This window comes from Lepidochelys olivacea (assembly GCF_965140295.1).
Source record: "Lepidochelys olivacea isolate rLepOli2 genome assembly, chromosome: 3".
Taxonomy (NCBI): domain Eukaryota; kingdom Metazoa; phylum Chordata; order Testudines; family Cheloniidae; genus Lepidochelys; species Lepidochelys olivacea.
Window position 1 is genome coordinate 9,129,769 of NC_140413.1, and position 24,520 is coordinate 9,154,288.

General features: G+C 42.1%; 1 protein-coding gene across 3 annotated transcripts in view; it reads left to right on the plus strand.

Annotated features, from left to right (window-relative positions):
• The window catches only part of MSRA (methionine sulfoxide reductase A), a 452,006-nt gene that overhangs the window by 289,817 nt on the left and 137,669 nt on the right, over positions 1 to 24,520 (plus strand). For all 3 annotated transcript variants that reach the window (XM_084624989.1, XM_084624991.1, XM_084624990.1), the window contains exon 5: positions 21,948 to 22,054. In XM_084624989.1, the coding sequence (XP_084481115.1) occupies positions 21,948 to 22,054 (107 nt within the window). The remainder of the gene's footprint in view (positions 1 to 21,947; positions 22,055 to 24,520) is intronic.

The following is a 24,520-nucleotide window of genomic DNA, read 5'->3' on the forward strand; positions in this document are numbered from 1 at the left end:
CTTTGAGAATCCAACTTTGTTTCCAAAGCGAACTGAGATGCTTATCCCAGCATGCCTGAATTATGTGCTTTTCTTCCCACTCCTATTCTCTCAAACCCTGAATATACCACAAAAAGTAAATACTTGATTGTTTTTCCTGCCTCATGAATTTCAGCTGTCATGGTGTAATTTGCATATTAGACTCTATTTAAATAAATTAGACTAGACTTTTTCTGACCTATATTTCCAGTTCAGGGGCTGTTTTTCTTCATATCACAGCAAGAAGCTGATATTTGACTCTGCATCTTTTTAATGAAGTAGAGTGTTAGCAAGCACAGTGGTTGATAAGATGGCTGGATAGTTTGCATTATAAAGTAAGCTGTGCTGAATCAATTCTGGCTCAAGGGCAAAAGTCCAAGTGGGTTGTGATTTCTTTTTGCTTTTTAAGCCATTGTAGTTTATTTATTTTATATGTGACAATGACGTGTTATCCAATCTTCCTGGGCTGCTGACAGTTAGCTTTATCTGTTCGTATCTCCAGAATGAGCAAAATGCAGCCCTGGAGAAGAGAAAAATCTGGGCATCCATCATGGTCATCGATGGAAGATGATGCTGTGACTCCAACATTGCGGGATAGCATGCACCTGCTACTCACCTGGAGGAATTGTTCTTTGTTTAGGATTTCCATAACCACTGAGAACTAGTGCATGGAAAATGCCTTTGTTCTATCACAAGTGACGCCAGGGTCATTTGGGCTTGTTTATTAAATTCCTGCAATGCTGTGCGCAGGGAGAAGACGGGGAACATCTACATTGTTCAGGCTTATTGTTTTAGTCTCCAAAGGCAAATCTGGGCTTTTTAATGCCCAATTGTCTTCAGTAGCTTTCATGGAGTCAATGGGTGTTGAGTAAATAATGATAGCTGGATTTGGCCCTATGTGTGTAGAACTAGAGATAAGAACCTAAAATAAGTCTTTCCTTGTAGCATTTTTGGATGGGCTGCTCATAATCCACAGCATTAGACAAAGTTACAGGAAAATCCTGGACATCCTTTTCTTCCTCAGACAAAAAGAAAAGAAGTACTTGTGGCACCTTAGAGACTAACCAATTTATTTGAGCATAAGCTTTCGTGAGCTACAGCTCACTTCATCGGATGCATACTGTGGAAACTGCAGAAGATCTTTTTATACACACAAAGCATGAAAAAAATACCTCCCCCCACCCCACTCTCCTGCTGGTAATAGCTTATCCAAAGTGATCACTCTCCTTACAATGTGCATAATAATCAAGGTGGGCCACCTCCAGCACAAATCCAGGGTTTAACAAGAACGTCGGGGGGGGGAGAGGAAAAACAAGAGGAAATAGGTTACCTTGCATAATGACTTAGCCAGTCCCAGTCTCTATAGAGTGGCTACAATTAACTTAGGCTTGAATAGAGACTGGAAGTGGCTAAGTCATTATGCAAGGTAACCTATTTCCCCCCGCCCCCCAGACGTTCTTGTTAAACCCTGGATTTGTGCTGGAGGTGGCCCACCTTGATTGGATAAGCTATTACCAGCAGGAGAGTGGGGTGGGGGAGAGGTATTTTTTCATGCTTTGTGTGTATAAAAAGATCTTCTGTAGTTTCCACAGTATGCATCTGATGAAGTGAGCTGTAGCTCACGAAAGCTTATGCTCAAACAAATTGGTTAGTCTCTAAGGTGCCACAAGTACTACTTTTCTTTTTGCGAATACAGACTAACACGGCTGTTACTCTGATTCCTCAGACAACTCACTTGTGAATTAACTGTACTTGGGTCTAGAAATCTGAAGCAATGAGGCATGGCACCATTAATCATAATTTACAGTAATTGTTAGTAAGCTTTTAATCTTTGTTTTTGTGTATAATTAGGTACAAGAGGTCAAAGCTGCTGACTCTTATAAACAAGAATATTTTCAACAAAATGACCTTTACCCCTACCTGCAATTTTCCCTAGCATTTTTTAAGGGAGTACTTGTCTTGTTTCAGAGCAGTGGCTCAAGAGTTTATCTTCAACTAAAGGCAAATGACAACTCATTATTAATTATTACAGGAGCACCTAATGGATCAAATCAGGGCTGGGCCCATTGTGTTAACACACACCTAGACACAGTTCCTGTCTAATTCTAGACAAGACAAACAATAAGAGAGGGAAGAGGCAGGAGAAAGGTACCAGTAACAAGTTTGCATGGTCTCATAGGCTAGCTCTGAGCACTACATTTTTAAATTATATCCCATACCTGATCAGTTGGCTGATTTCTTGTAGGTATCACAGTAGAGCTGGTCTGCAGAAGGTATATGAAGGTGAGGGGGTGGGTGGAACACTAGTTCAGTGAAGACATTCCAGGCATAAGCATAAAGATAGTATGAGAAGCATAGAAAATGACAGTTACACCTCTCAACTTGCCAAGGCCCAAATGGAAGACACCAAGCTCTGGGTGTTGCTAAGCCTCTGACTGCTAGAAGCTGGGACTGGATGACAGGGGATGGCTCACTCAATAATTGCCCTGTTTTGTTCATTTCCTCTGGGGCACTTGGCACTGGCCACTGTCAGAAGACAGGATACTGGGCTAGATGGACCTTTGGTGTGACCCAGTTTGGCCTCTCTTAACAATGTGTGAGAAAGACCTATAATGAAGGACTGTGACAGGATGGGACTCACCACTGTGTCACCTCCTACTGGCTGTCTTGGGAATTAGCTCTGCCCCCTCTTCTGGTGATGTCTCACCCACTTACCTCTGCTCCTGGTTCCGTGTCGCTCCAAAGACCACAAATCCTCTTAATCACACAGCCCTCCAGCTGTGTCATGCTCTATTCTTCCCCCTGCTGGGCTAACTGCAGTCTGCTGTCCAGCCACTTCCTTCAGTCGCAATGGCAGGAAATTATTTGGCTTCCTCAGTGGCAATGGGGTGGGGGACCTGGGCCTGTCCACTATTCTGGGTCCTGGCCCAGGAACCCGGTAGCTGGCCCCAACCTGCTGCATCCCCTCAAAATCCTCAGTGGATACCCCTGGGCCTCTTCCCCACAGCCCCAGCACCCTCTTTGTTCTTGCTTCAGGGCCTCAGCTTGCAGATCCCTGTGGCCCATCAGGAGCTGCCTTTAGCTCCCCAGGTCTCTACTTGCAGCACTGCTCTGTCCAGGGTGACTTGCTGCCTTCAGGCTGCAAAGCAGCCAGTCCTCCCTCCTCAAGCTCCAGGGAGGAACTGAAGCAGCTCTGCAGCCCTTACATAGGCCAGCCTAACCCAGCTGGGCTGCTCCTTGCCACCCCTCTCCCATGGGCTGCTTTCTGCACAGACTCCCTAGGGCTCCATTAACCCTTTATAGGCCAGTGTGAGGCAGATACCCCGTCACAGGGACACAAAAATTATTAGTGCAGGAAACTTAAATGCTGTGGGACTCCTTCCTTTACTGTAATTAACTCTCTCTGTAACCCCCAATTTCAGGAACACCAAATTTAGGTGAATGTAGTTAACTTTGGGAGCACAGGAGGGCAGCTGGTCTAGTTGCTAGGGCACTATACTGAGAGACAGGGAACCAAGGTTCTGCTCCTGGCTCTACCATTGACCTGCTCTGTGACTTTAAGCAAGGCACAGAGATGGAAAGTGTCTTGATTTCTCCTCTCTCCCTTTGTCTGTCTTGTCTCTTTAGACTGTAAACTGTTTGGGGCAGGGAATGTCTCTCACTAAATGTTTCTACGATCCCTAGTAAATGGGGCCCCAACGTTTGAGATCTTTAGGTGCTACTGTAATACAAATAATAGATAGTAGTAACCTGCCTCAAGCGAGGGACAGTTGAGAGGCAGGCTGGTGGGTGAGACTGGCATTATTGGAGGAGCAAAGATGTGGGGCCTGATGTGATAAGATTTCAGAATTACATCTCAGCCGACTAGACATCTGAAATTACATGTCATTGGTCCTTTCTGGTAAAAGACGCACTAAAGGATATTTTGAATGTGCGGTCTTCATTGAGGATTTTAGAATGCCTACAGGGTTCATTTGGACCCATCTACAGAGTTATGAATTCAAAGTAAGTTCAAAATAAATACAAAGTAACTCCATTTACACTGGACCATAGATTAGTGTAATTACCAGTGATTTTATAGTTGAAAGTTCATATTACTAAGTTTTGCATTTATATAGCACCTTTCATTCTGAAGTATCTCAAGCACTTTATAAGCTAATACATGAATTATACATAGGGGTCACTTTACACTTCTGTGGTGGGGGAAGAGATGAAATACAAATGCTAGGCACAGCAAGAATGGATTAGAATAAGAATGGATAACACTGTACTTATTAAATTGAACTTCATCAGGAATATAGGTAGAAATAATGTAATTACCCAAGTTGAAACTTGGCAAGGGAACCTGGGCTAAAACCCTTACTCTTATGAAAACTGCAATGCAAAACATTAAGATTTCAGTTTTTAGATTACATCTGAAAGCAGCACAGTACCCCTGGCACTGTGCTAGGGCATTGGTTTACTACTGACTTAGGGACCAGAGTGCCACCTAATTGTACATCAATACTACTTCTACGTTAGTCATAAGAACGGCCATCCTGGGTCAGACCAAAGGTCCATCTAGCCCAGTATCCTGTCTTCCAACAGTGACCAATGCCAGGTGCCTCAGAGGGAATGAGCAGAGCAGGTAATCATCAAGTGATCCATCCTGTCGCCCATTCCCAGCTTTTGGCAAACAAAGGCTAGGGACACCATTCCTGCCCATCCTGGCTAACCACCATTGATCTTTCCTCCATGAATTTATCTAGTTCTTTTTTGAACCCTGTTATAGTCTTGGCCTTCACAAGATCCTCTGACAAAGAGTTCCACAAGTTGACTGTGTGTTGTGTGGAGAAATGGTGCCTTGTTTGTTTCAAGCCTGCTGCCTATTAATTTCATTTGGTGACCACTAGTTCTTGTGTTATGAGAAGGAGTAAACAACATTTCCTTATTTACTTTCTCCACACCAGTCATGATTTTATAGACCTCTATCATATCCCACCCTTATTCATCTCTTCTCCAATCTGAAAAGTCCCAGTCTTATTAATCTCTCCTCATATGGCAGCCATTCCATGCCCCTAATAATTTGTTGCCCTTTGCTGTACCTGTCCAGTTCCAGTATATCTTTTTTGAGATGGGGTGACCACATCTGCGCTCAGTATTCAAGATGTGGGCATACCATGGATTTACAGAGAGGCAATAGGATATTTTCTGTCTTATTATCTATCCCTTTCTTAATGATTCCCAACATTCGGTTCACTTTTTTGACTGCTGCTGCACATTGAGGGGATGTTTTCAGAGAACTAGCCACAATGACTGCAAGATCTCTTTCCTGAATGGTAACAGCTAATTTAGAGGCCACAGGTTTAGATACCAGTATAGATGACCCCCATCATTTTATATGTATAGCTGGGATTGTGTTTTCCAATGTGCATTACTTTGCCTTTAACATTGAATTTCATCTGCCATTTTGTTGCCCAGTCACCTAGTTTTGTGAGATCCTTTTGTAGCTCTTCGCAGTCTGCCTGGGACTTATCTTGAGTAGTTTCATATCATCTGCAAATTTTGCCACCTCACTGTTTACCCCTTTTCCCAGATCATTTGAGGACTCATAATTAGAGGTCTCATCCCAATAATCTCCCTACCCATCCCTGTTTAGCTGTCACTCTCCGATAGGCTCATAGTTCAAGGTGGTGTGGCTGCATTAACATCTACTTTTAAAATAGTTCATTCCACTCTGCGTAGAGGCCACAAGTTTAGATACCAGTATAGATGACCCCTTTTATTTATTCATCATTCTATTCAGTCTACTCCTGGATGAAAGGCATTATGAATTAGGATTTAAAAGGGGATTGTGAAATCCTGCCTGCCAGAAATGTTCAATAGGCATGCTCTGCCAATCTTGTGAATGACTAACCAGTAGATTTCTGTGGGCTCAAATATATTCATACACTTCACGCAAAGGTCAAAGAGTGCAAAAATACACTTAAGCAATGTTCTATCTATGTGAATTAATACATAATAAAGCAGAAGTGGAGAACTCTTCAAAGAAAGTCTCCGTTCAGTCTTCCCAGTTTTATGATCAGATATTTTTACTGTCTTAAGAAGCAATTCAATGCATTCCACCTTAGCAGCCATAGAATGTTTAAACATAAGGTATTTTTTCAGTGGAAATTAATTCCAGCAGCCTAAGCGGAGAGCATCAGCTGGAGAATAGCACCTCTTCTTAAGGAAACTGAGCTACTTAAAATAATAATACAAACCCCACCAGCAGCTACTCAGACACTCCTCACATACCTAAAACAAAGCCCCCACCCCCATCTCCTTTGTTGGGACAAAGTTCTTCCCTCTGCTGTGCAGTCATGAAGGAAACAAGCTTCTAGAGCTCGTACAGGGGGACATCACTTATGTGCAGTGGACCCATGCCTCTAGGAGGCTCCCAGCATATCCCTGCATTGCGGACAATGGAAAGGGGGGCCTGGATATGCCAGAAGAGTTAAGATAGTGTGGATTCAACATTACATGGCTTCATGGGGCACTCATCTTGTTCCCATTCACGACCCACATATACAACGGCTGTTGACTGGGGACTATACCTTTCAAAGCTGAGCTTCCCAGATGGAGAGCCTGCATGGGGTGTAGCAGAAGCTCATGTTATACACAGTGAATTGGAACCAGTCAGGGTGGTGGAAATGGGGAGGGGTAGGCAGTGGGGGCTAGCACCCCCACAATGGATATATTGTGGGGGCTCTGCCCCTGCATAAAACTTTTATTCGCGTGGTAGGGTGGTGGGTGCAGAAGTGAGAGCGGGACCCAGAGTTGCTGAGTACCTACCTCAGCCCAGGATTAGGTAGGAACTGTCAGAACCTCCCTTCACAGCCTGAAGCATGCTACCCTACCCACTTGTCCTATTTCAGTAACTACTCTCACTCCCCCATTCACAGCAAAGTTCCACCCTCCCTGCAACTGGTTACAGAACAAAGTAGATTGCTTTCAAGCACCTTATGCTTTGAATGATCATTGAACATCAGAGCTGCAGCCTCCATTGCTGTCATTCTGGGATTGGGGAAGGATTACTTTCCATTGGTCCCTGCTGATTCTCCTTGCCCCAAATCCAGTGCAGAGCTTGGTGCAGGTGGAGGGGTTGGGAAAACTCACACAGTCCTTGACATACAAGGCAGGGCTGGCTTTGTGCAGTGAAGGTCCAATACTTAGGTAATAGCCAAGGAGAGATACCTGTAGTACTGTGCCTCTCCCTGCCCCCCACCTCCTCTTGCATTTTAGTAATCATATTGGTAACTACAGATTAAAAGTTGGGGGAGAGGTGGCAGAAGGGCCAGTTTTCTAGATTAGGTTTAAAACCTACCATAAAGAAAAATGAGTCCTACATTTTAAGAACTAAACAGTTCTCCTAAAATGCTGCATTCTAGACTAAATGATCCATTATTGGAGTTTAAAAACAACTAATAGATGGGATTTTCAAAAGCATTCAGTGCTGGCCTAATTCTGCTTCCAGTGTGGTCAGTGGTAAGCCTCTGATTTCAATGGGGACAGAGTTAGACCAATACTGAAAATCCCATTCTGTATCTTCAGTTTCACAAAGTCACTGTCAGTAATTTTACAAAATCCCAACTGTGTACAATCTAGCCTTGTACCAGCCCACAAGGAGGGACTCTAGGGATGTGCATGTGAAGGGTGTATGAGACCTACATGGGACTGTGCCAGCTTACAAGGAAATTGCATCAAAGTTAGCCTTTGCTGTAGTGATAACCAATCCTGTGCCAAACAAGCTCACAGAGAAGGTGTTTGAAGGTACAGTTGTTTGGAATAGCAATGAACATCCTTACACCATAAAGGCTTACAAGGAGGTTATATGTAGAGTGGCTTGTAAATTTGCATTTGTTTTACCATATCAAATTATGTGCAGTCATTCAGGCTGATATTTCAAGAGTTTATATTGATACAGCACTAAAAGTAAAAACTGTGCAAAAACATTTAGTAATTGTACATAATATTGCACTAATGCTCTGAAATTCTAACTAAGCACTTCCAAAAGTAAAACAATGGACTACATTTTTGGACAAATTCCCTTGCTGTCGAAGAATCAGTAATGTCCAGTTTTTCCTTATGTCCGTTAGAAACATGTAGATGATCCTGGTCCTCTTGTTTTGCAGACTGTAGGGGCAGTTTTTTTAGCTAACCAACCACAGAGTATTACCACATCACTCACCACTCCAGCAACATCGTGAATTGCAGCTGATGCTTCCACTGCATCCTGAGCTCCAGAGTTCCTACACTTCATTAAACAGTGCACGGGTACACCACGAGGCTCCTTCCTACTACTACTACTTTTCCAATATTTTGCTGGTTGTATCACAGATTTGTCCTGTCAGAGTTTCCAATGGCAAGTTCAGGTGAAAAAAGTGCATCATACACAATATCTGCCATTGCTTGTTCCATAGCAACATTAAAACTAAAACCCTCAAAGCTGATGGCAACATTTATCAACAAATGAACTAAAGACAATGATGAAATCATAGAATCCTAGGGCCAGAAGGAACCTTCAGAAGTCATCAAGTCCAGCCCCCTGTGCTGAGGCAGTAAACCTGACAGGTGTCTAACTTGTTCTTAAAAACCTCCAATGATGGGGATTTTACAACCTCCTTTGAAAGCCTATTCCAGAGCTTAACTATCCTTATAGTTAGAAAGATTTTGCTAATATCTAACCTAAATCTCCCTTACTGTAGATTAAGCCCATTACTTCTTTTCCCACTTTCAGTGAAAATGGAGAACAATTGATCACCATCCTCTTAATAGCAGCCATCCCTGCTCAATTGTCTTGTCTCAAGATCAAACGTGCCACATTTTTAAAAAACACCTTTCCACATAGATTTTCTAAATCTTTTTATTGTCGCTGTCCTCTGGATTCTCTCCAATTTGTCCACTGTCCTCTGGATTCTCTCCAATTTGTCCACATCTTTCCTAAAGAGGCATTCAGAGTTGGATACAGTACTCTAAGTGAGACCTCACCAGTGCTGACTAGAGTGGGACAATTCCCTCCCATGTCTTACCTACGACACTCCAGTTAATACACCCTAAAACATTATTAGCCTTCTTCACAACTGCATCATATTGTTGACTCCTTCAATTTGTGATCCACTATAACCCTCAGATCCTTCTTAGCAGTGCTACCACCTAGCCTATTCCCCATTTTGCAGTTGTACATTTGATTTTTCCTTCATAAGTGAAGTACTTTGCACTCATCTTTGTTGACTTTCATCTTACTGAATTCAGATCAATTCTCCAATTTATCAAGGTCAGTTTGAATTCTAATCCTGTCTCTCAAAGTACTTGCAATGCCTTGAAGCTTGGTGTCAGCTGCATATTTTATAAGCGAACTTTTCACTCCATTATCCGAGGCATTAATGAAAATATTGACTAGAACCCAACCCAGGACTGACCCAGTGGGACCTCATTATATACATCCTCTCAGTTTGACAGCAAACAATTGATAACTACTCTGAGTATGGTCTTTCAACCAGTTGTGCACCCACATTATAGGAATTTCATCTAGACCCCATTTCCCTAGTATACTCAATATAGGCAAAACCAAAAAGTAAATAGCAATCAGAGAAAATATAACCAATTAAACTTTTTCCCAGCAAAGCCCTCTTCAAAGCTCCCCCCCAGTACAGCTCATTCACTTCATAGTTTACCTGCCTGTGAAGGGGTCCATGCCACATAATGGAGAAACAAAGGAGTAGAAAGTACTCTTTTGGCTTGTCGCCCTCTGTTGACACCATCCCTGCCATTCAGTGGTCTGTCCCCTTCTGTGACTTGACCCTCTGGTTGGGCCATAAGTTCTGTCCAACCCTTCCAGAGTGCATAAAGATTCCACCAAAGGCTAGTTCCACTGTTGAGCAAGGGGCTTCAGACTTCATGCAGCCAAAGTTGCAGAGTCAGGACTCTGGGATCTTCCATGTCCTGGGTTTCTGGTGTCAGGGATAGACTTTTCCTCTCCAGCTCCATCAGGGTATGTAGAGGAACTCAGGCCCACCCTCTCCAATAGGTTCCAATCCAATGCCCTAACTCCTGAACCATGGAGTGCTATGCAGCTGCCTCCCTGGATCACTTCCTCCTAGTCTCCGCACACAAGAGGGAAGAGCAAACATGAAGGGTACATGTTCTGCCTTGCCTCCATCTTCCCTTATGGACGTGTCTGTGGCTTTGTGCAAAGGGTTAATTTAACAAGCTTCCCTATATTAAAAGTGGCTATTGGTGTTCTGTACAGTGAGCACCGCACTGACTCATCAGGAACATTAATTTACATAGTCAGTTGGCAATCTCAGGCCCCAGTGATTTTGCTTTAATATTTCATCAGGAGCCAAGAAATCTTAAGGCTTGATCAAGAATCTACACAGCATTCATGCAAGAACGTTGCTTCTCGAGGTTATCGGAGTGGCTGAATTAAATAAACTGTTCAAAACAACTGAGCATTTACTTTCTAAAATAAGCAAATAAATGTAGTAATTTGAACTCTCCACCATGAGAGGATAGTGTAGTTAAATAGCTAGCGCTACTGCAGTGCTAAGTGGAAGAATTTAAGGGCCCAATTCTCCAGTGCTTTACACCTTGTGTAGTCATTTATCTGAGTGCAAAGTGGGTGTAAAACACATACTCTCCTGGTGTGATTGGACAATTCTGATTTGGTAACATTCTACACCTGCACTGCTCTCCCTTTACACATGTAAATGACTACAGACTGGGCAAGGAAGTGGAGAATTATGCCCTCAGATAGGGAATCCCCTCAGCCTGTGCAATCATGAGGCTGAAATTGAATTATTTGTTTCTCTTCCATCATATTTCAGCTCCTAAACTCTGGTCCTACATCTTCTTTGACACTGAAAGACACATGAATTAAAAGCTTGGTACTCCTTGTATAGTACTAACTGTGTGAGAATCTAGTGTAAATGCGTGCCAGCTCATTAAATGTACTGTAACACACTGATGAGGCTACTTTGTGTTTCATGGACTCCTAGGTTCTGGGTTGCAGGGAGGATACATCAGGAACCCTCAGTCCCACATTGTAACCCAACTCTCTTCCTGTTACCATTTTCCTCCTTTAGAGTTTTAGTTTCCCTTGGCAACTTTTAAACTGTGTAGATGTAATTATAGTGAGTGATGACATCAAGTCATGGGTGACATGGTGCAAATGATTCTTGCTAAAATTATATGATGAGCTGCAGGAAGGAATTTTATTAGTCTTAACTCAGCAGGTATTGATTCGGGAAGGGAAAATGACCAATCGATATATCAGTTTTCTGTGCATATAAGGCAATAAGTGACCGCTCCAGAAAACTATAAATCAGAAAATTTCATAATGAAAATAAGAGCTATGAACTACCCTTTAAAGTTTCACTGAGCTGCACTGAAGAGAGTCACAGACCTTAGTCATTTGTCTCCATTACACTGGGGATCCTTTGAGAATTGAAGTAGTGAAGAACGGTGCCGTTAGATTTTCCTTTATGGGAAGACGATAAGGAGTGGTGTAGGAGTATTTCTTCCAAATCACAAGATACAGCTTGACTCTTGAAAGAAAACCTTGGTTTGGCCAATAAAAAAGCCTGCTCTGTCTTATCCTTGTAGAGTTGTTGCACTTAGATTTTGCTGATTTTAAAGAAATTCTCCATTTTTCAAATGGGGAACAGGACAGGAACCAGTAACGTATCTCAGAATGAAACACAGTTTTGAGTATGTACTCATCTGTCTGCCTGTGGTTTTTTTTCAGGTCTAGATCCTGCAACTGGATGCCCTTGGGCATGCCTCTGGGTAAATCCAATTGCAGGATCGCAGGCGCAGTGAGCTATGATATCTAGGTGCTGGTCTTTATCATTATTTGTATTTTATCAGGATAGTGGCCAATGGCCCTGATTAGAGTCAGGGCCCCATTGTGGTAGGCACTTTACAGTAAAAAAATATTTCTTGGATAACCATTTTTCATTTTGGAAGTTTCAAACCAGATCGTTAGCTGGTGTAAATCAGCATAGCTCCATTGATTTAGATGGAACTATGTGATTTACATGAGCTGAGGATCTGGCCCTTCAACTTCAGAATACTTTATTTTCTTTGGCTTAGTTATCCAGAGTATAATCAGATCCACAGGCCAAATGTATATACCCAAGTGTGTGCGCGCAAACGCAAACTCCAGATACCCAAAGCACAAAGCAGAGCTGTTTATAAGTAGGGATAATATATCAGGGACAGGGAGTGGTTGGGGAGAAGACAACCTCCTTTAAGAGATGCATCATATTTTGCTCTGATACAAGATTCAGCCAGTGAATCAGGGTTATCTAAGTGTTCAGTTCTGGGGGACAGATTTCTGCAGAATCTCAGATCAGCATGCCATTTATAGAGCGTTTTTATTTGGTGAAGATTTTTTTCTTACAGTTTGCCACAGGTGAAGAAAACCTTGCCAGAGGCATAATTCTCAAAGATGAGTTTCTAGAAGATTTCTAAGGAAAATGAAACATAACATGCAGTCTGTTACAGCCAATAGCTATTAATTTTTTTCCCCTCCAGTAGATCCCAAAATATCAAGTTGTGTTCATTTTCCTGTGAAAATGGGACCGCAAAATAGTATCCATTTATCATAGATTATCAGGGTTGGAAAGGACCTCAGGAGGTTATCTAGTCCAACCCCCTGCTCAAAGTGGGACCTAATCCCCAACTAAATCATCCTAGCCAGGGCTTTGTCAAGCCTGACCTTAAAAACCTCAAAAGAGATGCTACCACCTCCCTAGGTAACCCATTCCAGTGCTTCACCACCCTCCTAGTGAAAAAGTTTCTCTTAATATCCAACCTAAACCTCCCCCACTGCAACTTGAGACCATTACTCCTTGTTCTATCACCTGATACCACTGAGAACAGTCTAGATCCATTGTCTTTGGAACTCCCTTTCAGGTAGCTGAAAGCAGCTATCAAATCCCCCCTCATTCTTCTCTTCTGCAGACTAAACAATCCTAGTTCCTTCAGCCTCTCCTCATAAGTCATGTGCTCCAGCCACCCTAATAATTTTTGTTGCCGTCTGCTGGGCTCTCACCATTTTTTCCACATCCTTCTTGTAGTGTGGGGCCCAAAACTGGACACAGTACTCCAGATGAGGTCTCATCAATGCCGAATAGAAGGGAACGATCATGTCCCACGATCTGCTGGCAATGCTCCTACTTATACAGCCCAAAATGCCATTGGCCTTCTTGGCAACAAGGGCACGCTGTTGACTCATATCCAGCATCTCGTCCACCATAATCCCAGGTCCTTTTCTGAAGAACTGCTTCCTAGCCACTCAGTCCCCAGCCTGTAGCAGTGCATGGGATTCTTCCATCCCAAGTGCAGGACTCTGCACTTGTCCTTCTTGAACCTCATCAGATTTCTTTGGCCCAATCCTCCAATTTGTCTAGGTCCCTCTGTATCCTATCCCTACCCTCCAGGTATCTACCTCTCCTCCCAGTTTAGTGTCATCTGTAAACTTGCTGAGGGTGCAGTCCACACCATCCTCCAGATCATTAATGAAGATATTGAACAAAACCAGCCCGAGAACCGACCCTTGGGGCACTCCACTTGATACCAGCTGCCAACTAGACATGGAGCCATTGATCACTACCCGTTGAGCCTGACAATCTAGCCAGCTTTCTATCCACCTTATAGTCTGTTCATCCAGCCCATACTTCTTTAACTTGCTGGCAAGAATACTGTGGGAGACTGTGTCAAAAGCTTTGCTAAAGTCAAGGAATAACACGTCCACTGCTTTCCCCTCGTCCACAGAGCCAGTTATCAGAGAAGGCAATTAGGTATTATGGGCTATATGGTTTCTCTGAAGCCAGGAAGAATCTAAAATGATTTTTGAAGCATTAACCTATCATACAGATGAGTTTTGGAGAGTATTCATCTCAGATATAGTATAAAATTCCATCCAGTCAAAGAACACTGATTTGTTTTGGACACCTCCTCCTCAGTTATTGGGAGTGGACCACATCCCCCGTGATTGAATTGGCCTGGTCATCACTGGTTCTCCATTTGTAAGGCAACTTCTCCTCATGTGCCAGTGTATTTATGCTTGTATCTGTAATTTTCACTCCATGCATCTGAAGTGGTTTTTTACCCACAAAAGCTTATGCCCAAATAAATCTGTTAGTCTTTAAAGTGCCACCAGACTCCTCATTGTTTTTGTGGATACAGACTAACATGGCTACCCCTCTGACAGTTTGTTCTATGACATGTTTCAGATAGATGAAAGAAGTTCTATTTGTATGGTCAGCCACTAAAATAAGGAAAAGGCACAAGTGGTACAATGATTTTCAATGATTTGGTTGGTTTATGCTCTTTTACTTAATATCTAATCTAAATCTCTTGCTGTAGATTAAGACCATTATTTCTTGTCCTATCTTCAGTGGATATGGAGAACAATCAATCACTTTGAAATATGTTAAGGTCTATTATAAAGAGGAAGACTTTTTTCCCCTCAGTCTGCTTTTCTCAAGATTGAACATACGCAGCTTTTTAAAACCTTTCCTCATGGGTCATGTTTTCTGAACCTTTTATCATTGTTGTTGCTCTCCTCTGAACTCTCCCCAATTTGTCCATATCTTTCCTAAAATGCGGTGCCCAAAATTGGCCATAGTATTCACACCGAGGCCTTACCAGTGCCAAGTAGAACAATTACCTCCCGTGTCTTAAATATGACACTTCTGTTAATACACCCTGGAATGGTATTAGTTTTTTTTCGCATTGTTGACTTATGTTCAGTTTGTGATTACCTTAACCAAAACTTCATTTTAAATGTCACATGTATAAAGCATTGGTTTTGCTAGAATCAATGGCAGAGAGTTAAAAAAAGCTAAAATAAGACCTGCTTTGGAATTACCAGGACAAAGTCTCTTCCAATAGTGTTAGCATTTCTATTAGATTTCAGATATGAATTCAAAAATATCAACAATTAGTCTTACATATACACAGTATATTATTATGTTGACAGAAAGAGTGAGAGCTGTAATGTCATAATGGACAAAGCAATTAAGACTCTGCTCAGAAAAGAGAGCAGAGTTAACCACAGATGACATTGTGGTATACTTAAATAGCACATTTCACATTGTTTTTTGATTTAGTATATCTTCTCTTAAGCAAAGACAGGATTATTAAGCTCAATCATCCTACAGCAGTTGTTTAGTAAATTGAATTTCTTGCCTTGTTTGTTACACAGTGAATTAATGCATTTCAACAAGTAATAGTTGCCAAAGGGCTTTAAAAATCAGTGATGCTCCCTTGACAACAAAGGTTGCACATATAAAATACATTAGAAATAACAATATCAGCAGCAACCCGTGAGAGATATATGGATCTCTACACAGAATCTGTGTTATACCTTAGAATTAGGTCATCTACAGGGCACAGTTGGCTAATTGTAACAGCACAGACTCACCAGCAGCACCTCCTGCTGGTCGTCTCAGGGAATTAGCATTCCAGCCTCAAGAGCACCCTCTTCAGGCCAGTGTCTCACCTTGCTGCTGGCTCCCATATCCCTCCCAGGAGCTCAGTGCCCCTTTCACTGGGTGCTGCCCCCTAGCAGTACCCCACAGTTCTAGGTCTTCCGCTCCCAGGGGAATCCCCCACCCACTATCCCTACCTCGCCTCAGTCATAGGCTCCTGCCAGTCACCAGCTAGCCCCCACACCCTGGGGCAGATTGCAGTATGAGCCACTCATCACAGGCAAGGTTGGGTTTGGACCTGCTGCCTCTGCCTACCCATGGCTGCCCCTGCAACCCCTGTACCTAATAGGCCACCCCAGGCCTGTAGTCTGGGTCTTCCCTAGGCCAGAGCTCCCTTGGCCTTTCCCCAGCCCTACTCCAAACTAGATCCTCTATTTGGGTCTCTACAGCCAGCTCCGTCCCTCTCAGAGCTACCAAGAGAGTGCTCTTCTGCTCCTGGCTTTTATAAGGCCCGCTGGGTCTGTTTGGGGCGTGGCCCCCAGCTACAGCTGCTCTGCCAATCAGCCCAGCTCTTCCCCTGCCCCAGCCCTCTCCCAGGGCTATCTTAAACCCCTCTGGGCCCAATTGGGTGTCCATCCCGCTACACTAATGCATTAGCTTTTCACCTCTGGAGACCTAGGTACAAATCTATTTAACTTACAGGAGAAAATAACTTGTCTAGAACTTAGTGGGTAATTGGTCACATTACAAAGCTACTAGTATGACTGACAATTCCTGTTCAGGAGAGGCCCTTGTCTGTGCTAGCAGGTGGCGGTACAAGGCAAGCTGAGTTCATAGATTTCAAGGTGAGGAGGGACCATTGTGGTCACCTACTCTGACCTTCTGCACAATACAAACCAAAACCCCTCATCCAATAATTTCTGCATCAAGCCCATAACTTCTGTTTGAACTATGGTATATGTTTAGGAAGACACTCTGTCTTGATTTAAAGACTTCAGGTAATGGAAAACACACCATATCCATAGGTAGGTTGTGCCAGAGGTTAATTAGCCCCACTGTTAAAATGTATGCCTTATTTGTCATCTGAATTTGTCTAGCTTCAGCTTTCAACCACTGGATCTTTCTATGCCCTTTTCTGCTAGATTAAAGACCTGTTTGCTATCAGAAATCTCTTCCCCATGCAGGTACTTGTAGACTGTGATCAAGACATTTCTTAACCTTCTCTTTGATCAACTCAATTGATTGAGCTTCTTCAGTCTCTCACAATAAAGCATGTCTTTTAGTCCTCGAATTATTTTTGTAGCTCTTTTCTGAACACTTTCCAAATTTGAACATCCTTTCTGAAATGTGAATGCCTGAACAGAACGTGGTATAACTAGTAATGGTCTCACTAAAGTTGTATAAGTAGTTTATAACACCACCCTCATTAATATTACCCTATTTATACATTCAGGGAGCTCATTTGCCTTCTTAGTTACAGTACCTAACTGCAAAAAGAAAAGGAGGACTTGTGGCACCGTAGAGACTAACAAATTTATTTGAGCATAAGTTTTCGTGAGCTACAGCTCACTTCATCGGATGCATTCAGTGCTCATGTTCAATGATCCCTTAAGTCCTTTTGCTTTCTAGGTCACAGTTCCCTATCTTATAAGTTTGACCTACATTCTTTTTCCTCCTAGATATATGACCTTGCATTAGACTGTGTTAAAATGTATGTTGTTCAAATGAGCCCCCACTTCCAAGCAAACCAGGTTAGATGGTATAACTGACCAGTCCCATAAGTATTTACCACTACACAAATTATTGTGTTACCTGCAAATTTGACCAGTGATTTTATTTTCTTGTAGATCATTGATAAAGTTATTGAATAGCACTGAGTCAAGAACATATCCCTGTTGATGCCTCTAGAAACAACTCCATTGGATGACAATTCCCCATTTATATTAATTGTTTGTGATCTATCACTTAGCCAGTTTTGAATCCATTTTTACATGGGTTGCACTGATTTTTGTATAGTGCTGACTTCTTTATCTGAGTGTCACATGGGAATTAGTTATATTGGCAAAGCTGGCTGCATGAGGAAACTTGCCCAGCATGTATCTGTGCTATGCCTGAGTTGAACCGTTGCCACTTTCATCAGCACCGTATTTTTAAAACATCCTCACACACATAACTCTGCCAATTAACTGAGCAACATATGCACTGTCTATCAGAATATACTATTAAGCAGTCTATGAAGACTATAACTATATCAGTTTCCCCCCACCACTTAAAAAACAAAAACTGAAAACATGACTTTTTTCAAGCCTTTGCCTTTATACTTGCTGTCACCACCCAGAGGCAGCCTTTAAAATGGCACTACCTCTGTTAGTTTGTGAAATATTTTAGCCAGACTGTATCTGATATTTGTAATTGTACTGCTTTTTAAAGATTTTGTTCTGCTTCTTAGCAGGAATAAGGGAGTTAAAATGGGAATATATTTTAATATATGATGAACAGCCTTATTGTAGTTTATTAATAATTAATTATAAGTAGTAATTTGTATTAGGTCAAATCCTTAAGTCTTTATTCAGATTTTACTGAGTAAGGACTGAGAAAATGAGGAGGGGGGAAATAACAGAAAATGAGGAAATGGCAGAAGTGCTAAGTGACTTTTGTTTCAGTTTTCACCAGAATGTTTAATAGCAATTGGACCTCTCACTTAATGAATGCCAGGGAGAATGAGGTAGGATCAGAGGCTAAAATAGGGAAAGAACAAATTAAAAATTACTTAGACAAGTTAGATGTTTTCAAGTCATCAGGGCCTGATGAAATGCATCCTAGAATACTCAAGGAGATGACTGAGGAGACAGCTGAGCCATTAGTGATTATCTTCAAAAAGTCATGGAAAATGTGTGAGATTCCAGAGACTGGAAAAGGGCAAATATTGTGCCCATCTATAAAAAGGGGAATAAGGACAACCTGGGGAATTACAGACCAGTCAGCTTAACTTCAGTGCACAGTACCTGGAAAAATAATGGAGCAAATAATTAAGCAATACATTTGCAGGCACCTCAAAGATAATAAGGTGATAAGTAACAGTCAGCATGAATTTCTCAAGAACAAATTGTGTCAAACCAACCTGACAGCTTTCTTTGACAGGGTGACAAGCCTTGTGGATGGGGGAAAGCGGTAGATGTGTGGTATATCTTGAGTTTAGTAAGGCTTTTGATACTGTCCCATGAGACCGTCTCATAAACAAACTAGGGAAATGCAACCTAGATGGAGCTACAATGAGGTGGGTGCAAAACTTGTTGGAAAACCATTCCCAGAGAGTAATCATCAGTGGTTCACAGTTAAGCTAGAAGGACATATCAAGTCGGGTCCCACAAGGATTAGTTCTGGTTCTGTTCAATATCTTCTTCAATGATTTAGACAATCACATAGAGCAGGGGTTCTCAAACTTCCTTGCACTGTGACCCCCTTCTGACACAAAAATTACTACAAGACCCGAGGAGCGGGGATCGAAGACTGAGCCCACCTGAGTCCCACTGCCCTGGGCGGGAGGGCCAAAGCTGAAGCTCGAGTCCTGCCGCCCTGGGCAGGAGAGCCAAAGCCCGAACCTCACTGCTCTGAGGATCAGGGGGATCAGAACCAAAACCCAAGGGTTTCAGCCCCAGGCGTTGGGCCTGTAACCTGAGTCCTGCCACCGAGGGCTGAAGCCTTCAAGCTTCAGCAGCAGGCAGCGGGGCTTGGGCTTGAGCTTTGGCCCTTGGCAGTGGGGCTCAGGCTTTGTCCTCAGGCGGCGGGGCTTGGTCTTGAGCTTTGGCCCTTGGCAGTGGAGCTCGGGCTTTGGCCCCAGGTGGTGGGGCTTGGGCTTCAGCCCTGGCCCCAGCAAATCTAATGCCAGCCCTGGCCACCCCATTAAAACTGGGCCACGACTCACATCAGGGTCCCGACCCACAGTTGGAGAATCACTGGAATAGAGAGTACATTTATAAAGTTTGTGGACAATACCAAGATGGGAGAGGTTTCAAGTACTTTGGAAGATAGGATTAAAATTCAAAATAATCTGGACAAACTGGAGAAATGGTCTGAAGTAAATGGGATGAACTTTAATAAGGAGAAATGCAAAGTAGTCCTCTTAGGAAGGAACAATCCGTTGCTACACCTACACACTGGGAAAGGACTGCTAAGGAAGGAGTACTGTAGAAAGGGATCTGGAGGTGATAGTGTAACTAGTGATAGTGACTGGAGGTGACAGTGACTAACTATGACTGGAGGGATCTGGAGGTGATAAGTGACTAACTATGAGTCAACAGTGTAATACCGTTGCAAAAAACCAAACATCAATCTGAGATGTATTAGCAGGAGTGTTGTAAGTAAGACAATAAAAGTAATTCTTCCGCTCTGCTCTGTGTTATTTAGATCTCAACTAGAATTCTGGGTGCCACATTTCAGGAAAGATGTGGACAAATTGGAGACAGTTCAGATAAGGGCAAAAAAAATTATTAAAGGTCTAGGAAACATGATCTATGTGGGAAGATTGGGTTTGTTTAGTCTGGCAAAGAGAAGACTGATGGTGGAACATGATAACAGTTTTCAAGTACATAAATGGTTGTTACAAGGAGGAGAAAGAAAAATTGTTCTCTTTAACCTCTGAGGATAGGACAAGAAGCAGTGGGCTTAAATTGCAGCAAGGGTGTTTAGGTTGGACATTAGGAAAAACTTCCTGTCAAGGTGATTAAGCACTGGAATAACTTGCCTAGGGAGGTTGTGGAATCTCTGTCATTGGAGATTTTTAAAAGCAGGTTAGACAAACACCTGCCAGGGATGGTCTAGAAGATAATACGTAGTCCGGCCTTGAGTGCAGGAGACTGGACTAGAAGACCTTTCGAGGTCCCTTCCAGTCCTATGATTCTATGAAAGGATATTAGGATTCAGCCCATTATTTTTAAATTTAGGAGACAGAAGCTAACCTTGATCCTGCAAACATGTATATGAGTCACTCTACTCACACAACTAGCCCCATGGAATGGGCTACTCGTGTGAAAGAGTAAAGGGACTATTCCACTGAATAAAATTGTTTGTGTATGTACACATTTACAGGATTGAGCCTCTGAAGGCCAAATCCTTGAAGCTATTGACTATCTACCACTGGGATTTGGTCTTATATTAGCATTAAGTGTCCTTTACTTTGCCGATATTCTTTGTCAAATTAATGCATGTACGTTGCAAAGGTACTCTTACTGTGGAGACCTCTTGAATACCTTGGTGTTTGTGCCTTTCCCTACTTGCTCTAATACAAAATCTTAAATACTAGGCCTTTCCAGCATCAGTAACTAACCACCACAACTCCAGGTCTCATGAAACACCACTGTGCTTTGTTATATCCCTTCAGCAGGCCACAGCCTAGAGCATTATTTACATCCTATTTACAATTAGGAGCCAGCTTCCCCCACTTGCACTGGGAGAAGGGTACAGTTGCCAGGCTTGCTACTCCTTTCTCCCTTCAGGCTTCCTACTCTCCTTCCAAGCACTTCCTTCTTGTCTGTTTATATAGTCCCAGCTGCTGGGGGAGGGGAGGTTACTTCCACCCAATTAGCCCCTCAGATGTATCTCCGCTCAGTTAATTGATGCCCTCTTCCAACTGCCTGTCTTTCAGTCAGGTCCCAATTAATGGCGATTTGAGCGATAAGATGCTGAGTGCTTGGTTTTATTCCCAAAAGGAATTCAATATGAAACAGCACAAAATCCAGCCAAGCCTTCTCGCCAGGCTTCGCTCCTTACAGGATTCCACCTCAAGGGTTTGCTCAGCCCACATACTAGATTCTTCCTCTCTCAAGGGTCATTCCCATCTCCCTTACTTCCGGGTAAGGCAATGAGCGGGCTGTAGCTATGACTCAGCAAAATACACTGAACGTTTTTTTACAAGATGATCAACATTTTTTAAACCAGGATCATCACCCAGTTACAGGGTGGGGTTGCCAGCCTCTTCCAGTGCATTGTAAACTTTTTCCTCAGCAAAATTTAATCCTTCATTTGAGGGAAATTTTTGAGCACTTGTCAAAACAAAAAAGCTTTGAGTTGTTTGCGTGATGCAAAATAAGTTTTTTAGGAGTATCTTGATTGCAGTAAAATGAACTAAGCACATAATATGTCCCTAGCTCAGTGATGTTTTTAAGGCTTTACGTCTGTATTTGACTGCTTATGTGATTTACCAAAACATAATATGCTTATATTTAATGTACATCCCATTTAAATGGAGATATCAAAATAGAATCACTTCATGTCTATTTAAGCAAGAAAGGAATGGACTTGCTAAAAATACCAATTGTATAGGCCCACAAAAGACTGTGGAGAAATAGAGAATCAGCTAGTCCAGATGCATGGAATCTGTTAAAATTAGGTCTATTGAATCTTTACACTGCAATCCTATTAGATAAGAAGCATGATCCTAATGGCTCAGTGTGCTTCCTCTCTCCCCAGGAATGCGGCAAGGTAATGACTTTGGCACACAGTATCGCTCAGCCATCTACACGTTCTCTCAGGAACAGATGGAAGCTGCTCTGAGATCTAAAGAGGATTATCAAAAGGTAATATTGAATAGGGTGTGGAATTAGCCTGTGCATGGTCAAAGGTGAAGGGAAATTGGGAATGAGCACAGAAGGTGAGCTCATGTTCTGTGTGTTTGCTGTGTATTGTTCCTTTCACTATTCACTGGATGTTGTGTTGATTTTAAGGTTTAAGTTTGAATTGTTATAAAAGTTTTTGTGAATCATCTTGGTGGCTTTGTGCTGAATTGTTTAGCTACTTGTTCTGGTAGAAAATATCAATGTTTTAGTCTTAAAATACAGACTATGTGGATGTGCCAAAACAAAACCCAGGGACCATAGGGCTGTCCAAATCTCAGCTTTGCAGTTGGCCCCTATTCCTGTAATGGTTCAAAGCAAATCTCAAATCCAAGCACTCATGGAATTTGGGTTAGTTTGGATCCAGATTAGAACTCTGCCTCTCAGGGTCATCTCTAATTATGTGTTTTTCAATCTTTAAAATGTATCTGTAGTGTACTCAGCAGTCTATTCCATACCTGCTTAGATCAGGTATGACTTGAGGGAGACTTACAGTCTATCGTACGACTTAGGGAGATGCTCTGTGTTGACATTAGACAACACACGATTTGTTTAATGTGAGAGGTAGAGAGAAAGACTATAGACTCTTTCAACTTCAGCAGCTCCAGTGAACATTCCCATATGAATTAATGACATTTGGGTTCTGGCTTTGCCTATCATAAGAGATCCTATAGGACTCAGATCGACAAAAGGCAGCAGAATTATTATATCTTAGAAAAAGCTACGAAGGGTCTGACAATCTTTTTCTTTCAAGATCCAGATTTTTTTTTTTTTTTTGGAAAAATGTTGACTGTGTATGTGTCCTTTTGAACAGTTGACCTAAATGGTGTCCTACTATGAAAGCTAAGTTCACAATCCAAGTGTTGCAATTAATGGTACAAGATATCACTGTAGAATGATATTAATGTTTTAGGTTTCTCTCTCTCCAGTTTTCCTCCATACAGTATTTAGAACATCACTCAACATCTCTGTCTAGAACATACAGCTTCTTGTGATGTAGGAACACAGGAATTGCTACCAGATCAGCCTAGACGTCTAGCCAGTACAATATCTGGTGTTTGATAGTGACCAGAACCAGAAGCTGCAGAGGAGGGTGTCTAAATTCCTGTAATGGGCAATTATGGAGTAATCTGCTATTAAGCAGTTAGGACATAATGCAATTGCAGATTAGCTAGCAAGTGGTGCTAAGAGAATGGCACCTTTCGCATCTCCCCTCCAGGAAGAAAGATCATGTCACTTACACAGGGCACTCACTAGAGGATGATTATGTTAAAGAACAAGAATATTGGAGAACTAGTACTTAGGTATTATGGTGATAGGTGTTTTAGAGGTGCTGGTAGATAAAATAGAAGGACAGAAGTCCTTCAAGAATATTTAGTATAAATACAGTAGGGAGCTGAAGTATTAAGGAATAAAAGACAAATCAGAAGTATATGCTAGTCTGAATGGGAGGCTGTAGCTATTGAGCTATATGTAGTGGGTCTGATTTTTATAACTCTGCATATACTAATTTTGTGCCCAAAATTATGCATACAATTGACTACTTTGCATATGCAATTGCCATGGTCTGATATGAAAATCACTGCTTTGAACATTCAAATAACCAATTTCCAAATGGCTGCTAGCACCTTAGTAACTGTGCATGCAAATTGTGTACAATTGCTTCTATATTTTTGTAATAGTGGCACCCACGTAAGTATAGCTCTGAAGCCGCTTGAGGTTCTCTCTCTGTGGACAAAGTGGCTGCTGAAGTTTCATTCTTCATCTATACCTTACAGAACTTCATGCTACTTATTGTTACTTTGGACCCAGGCCTTTTCCAACTTGCTTTCTTTTCTCTTCTGCTCACAGCAGTGGAGCCATATCACAGTATGAGTCTTACAACTTTCTGTTTGCTCTCCCAAAGCTGTGAGTCTCACCAAACGGATACTAATCTGAAACCAAGATCCCGATACGAAACAATATAACATAATGCTATGTGAACTGACATCTCTATAGTAGAATTTCCTAATGGCACAGTTTATAAAAATCAGTCTAATTAGGGTGTTGTCATAAATCCCTTTGAAATCCCTCCTGGCCAGAGGAAAAGTCCTCTCACCTGTAAAGGGTTAAGAAGCTAAAGGTAACCTCGCTGGCACCTGACCAAAATGACCAATGAGGAGATGAGATACTTTCAAAAGCTGGGAGGAGGGAGAGAAACAAAGGGTCTGTGTGTCTGTCTATATTCTGTCTTTGCCGGGGATAGACCAGGAATGGAGTCTTAGAACTTTTAGTAAGTAATCTAGCTAGGTACGTGTTAGATTATGATTTCTTTAAATGGCTGAGAAAAGAACTGTGCTGAATAGAATAACTATTTCTGTCTGTGTATCTTTTTTGTAACTTAAGGTTTTGCCTGGAGGGGTTCTCAATGTTTTGAATCTAATTACCCTC